The sequence below is a fragment of the Antennarius striatus genome, chromosome 22 (genome assembly GCF_040054535.1).
Source record: "Antennarius striatus isolate MH-2024 chromosome 22, ASM4005453v1, whole genome shotgun sequence".
Classification (NCBI taxonomy): domain Eukaryota; kingdom Metazoa; phylum Chordata; class Actinopteri; order Lophiiformes; family Antennariidae; genus Antennarius; species Antennarius striatus.
The window spans coordinates 12,788,580-12,790,573 of NC_090797.1; the positions used below are offsets into that span (position 1 = coordinate 12,788,580).

General features: G+C 42.4%; 1 protein-coding gene across 1 annotated transcript; it reads right to left on the reverse strand.

The window, feature by feature from the left end:
• Positions 1–634: 634 nt before the first annotated feature.
• Positions 635–1,462, reverse strand: LOC137589669 (serine/threonine-protein kinase pim-1-like). The gene has a single exon (XM_068307531.1). The coding sequence runs from the start codon at positions 1,460–1,462 to the stop codon at positions 635–637; it is 828 nt and encodes a 275-aa protein (XP_068163632.1).
• Positions 1,463–1,994: the final 532 nt, after the last annotated feature.

Consider the following 1,994-nt stretch of genomic DNA (forward strand, 5'->3'; position numbering starts at 1 on the left):
CCATCTACAGGTGAGATCTGATCAGAGTACCTTCTCTGACTGACATAGCCAACACAAAAAAAAACCTTTCGCTTTGTCCCTGTTAGAAAGTTAGAAAGGATTGGAAATATTTTTTTACTTCAAGTAATAAACTCCCTCATCTAGGGTGCAGATACTTCACCAGTTTAAACCTTTCTGTTCAGATTTAGCTTGAAGCGCCATCTAGTGGGCAGTGATGCTAGTTACACATTTTCACTTTTCAGCACCTGGAAACGTTTTCCTTTACTGTCAGGGTCCATGGTGGTTTTCCTTTGTGGTTTATATCAGAGTGAAAAGCCACTTCAGTTCCATCATTACGGTGGGCTGTACTTGTGTTCGTGTGCTTCCTGATTTCATTCTCCCATTATTCATGAGTGACAAATGATAACCTACTTTGAATCATTTTATGACATGCAACCGAAATTACTGAATCAGCTTTTAACATCCCTCATGTATTTGTGCTGATATAAAACATGAACTCGGACACAAAATTATCACACAAATTTATTGACAAAAGATTTACTAAACAAATACACATGTTATATACAAGAAAAGATACAGGCAGTGATTCAGTTTCGCTCAGGGACGATGGGCCAGCAGGGGGTTGACTTATGGTTCATTCCAGCCAGGAATGACTCAGGAGCTGCTCCAGAGTGGGACGCTGCTGAGGGTCCTCAGCCAGACACAGACGCAACACGTTTTGGCAGTTTGGAGACAACTTCTGACTGATGCAGAGGCTCTTCAAAAAGTGTTGGTGCAGCATGTTATAGAGAACCACTCCCATCTGCCACACAGTAACAGGCCTGCTACTGTACACTGAACTCCAGGACCACTCTGGTGGGTAATAGGAAGGGGTTCCATGATATATACCTTCGATTGTGTCCCCGTCATTGATAAACATGCTTAGACCAAAGTCAATTATCCTCAAACGTGGAACACCGCTGCTGATGTCAACCAAGATATTTTCCATTTTGATGTCTGCATGGAAAATCTTGTTGGCATCAAGTTCTCTGACAGCTTCCACCAGCTGCTTGAAGAAGAGTCTGGCCTCCTCTTCCTCCAAAGTACCTCCTCTGGACTTGCTGTAATTCAAGAGGTCAACCGCTGGAAATGGACATTCCATGACGATGATGAGCTCCTCCTCCAGGTCGTAGTGGTCCAGGAGGGAAATGGATGCTGACTGGCCAACCGATCCTCCTGCTTGTTGACTCATCTTCATGAAAAGCACTTCAAGAGGCATCTTGCTCCTGTCGTCGTCTTCACGGAAAACAAGGGTCTGGGGAATGTGCTTGATCGCTACGTGGACAAAATCTTCCTTCCTGTAACCCATGTACACAGATCCCTGGCCTCCATCACCGAGTCGGTACAGTTGACAATATTTATCCTCAAACTGCTTCTTCTTCTTCGCTGGACTGATTTTCTTGTCCGGCTCCTGTGTCTCCATGGACTGAGATTGAGACCCACGTCTCCTGGTATGGATTTTCTTCCTCAGGAACGTTCTTAGTCCTGTCATTGGCATCAGAAAACACTGAGTTAGTACCTTCACTACCTGATTACAATGTTACTATTCTACTATGTAATTTAAAGCTTTTAAATTACGTTAAACCACAGGAAAGCAGCAACTAAATATTTAAATAAGAATTAAATATATTATAAGTATACTATTATAAATGTAATTTTATAACTACTGGTTTAAGCTGACAGCAGGTTTGTCTTATGTATTGTACTGAAGTGGAATTCTGAGCTACTTCTACTTCATGTTAGAAAGGAAGACTAACTTTTTGTTGTCTTGTTTGCAAAAGTTCACAAACTGTGATGCTCCTGTTATAGACAGTAGTGGATTAAATTTCCAGAGACTTACTTGAAAATAAACCCGTCTGTTGTTCAGCCCCCTGAATCTTTGTGGGGTCTCTGAGGTCATCAGAGGTCTTCCACTGATGAAGAGGCTGAGGCTGAAGTCTGTAGTCAGCTGTGAA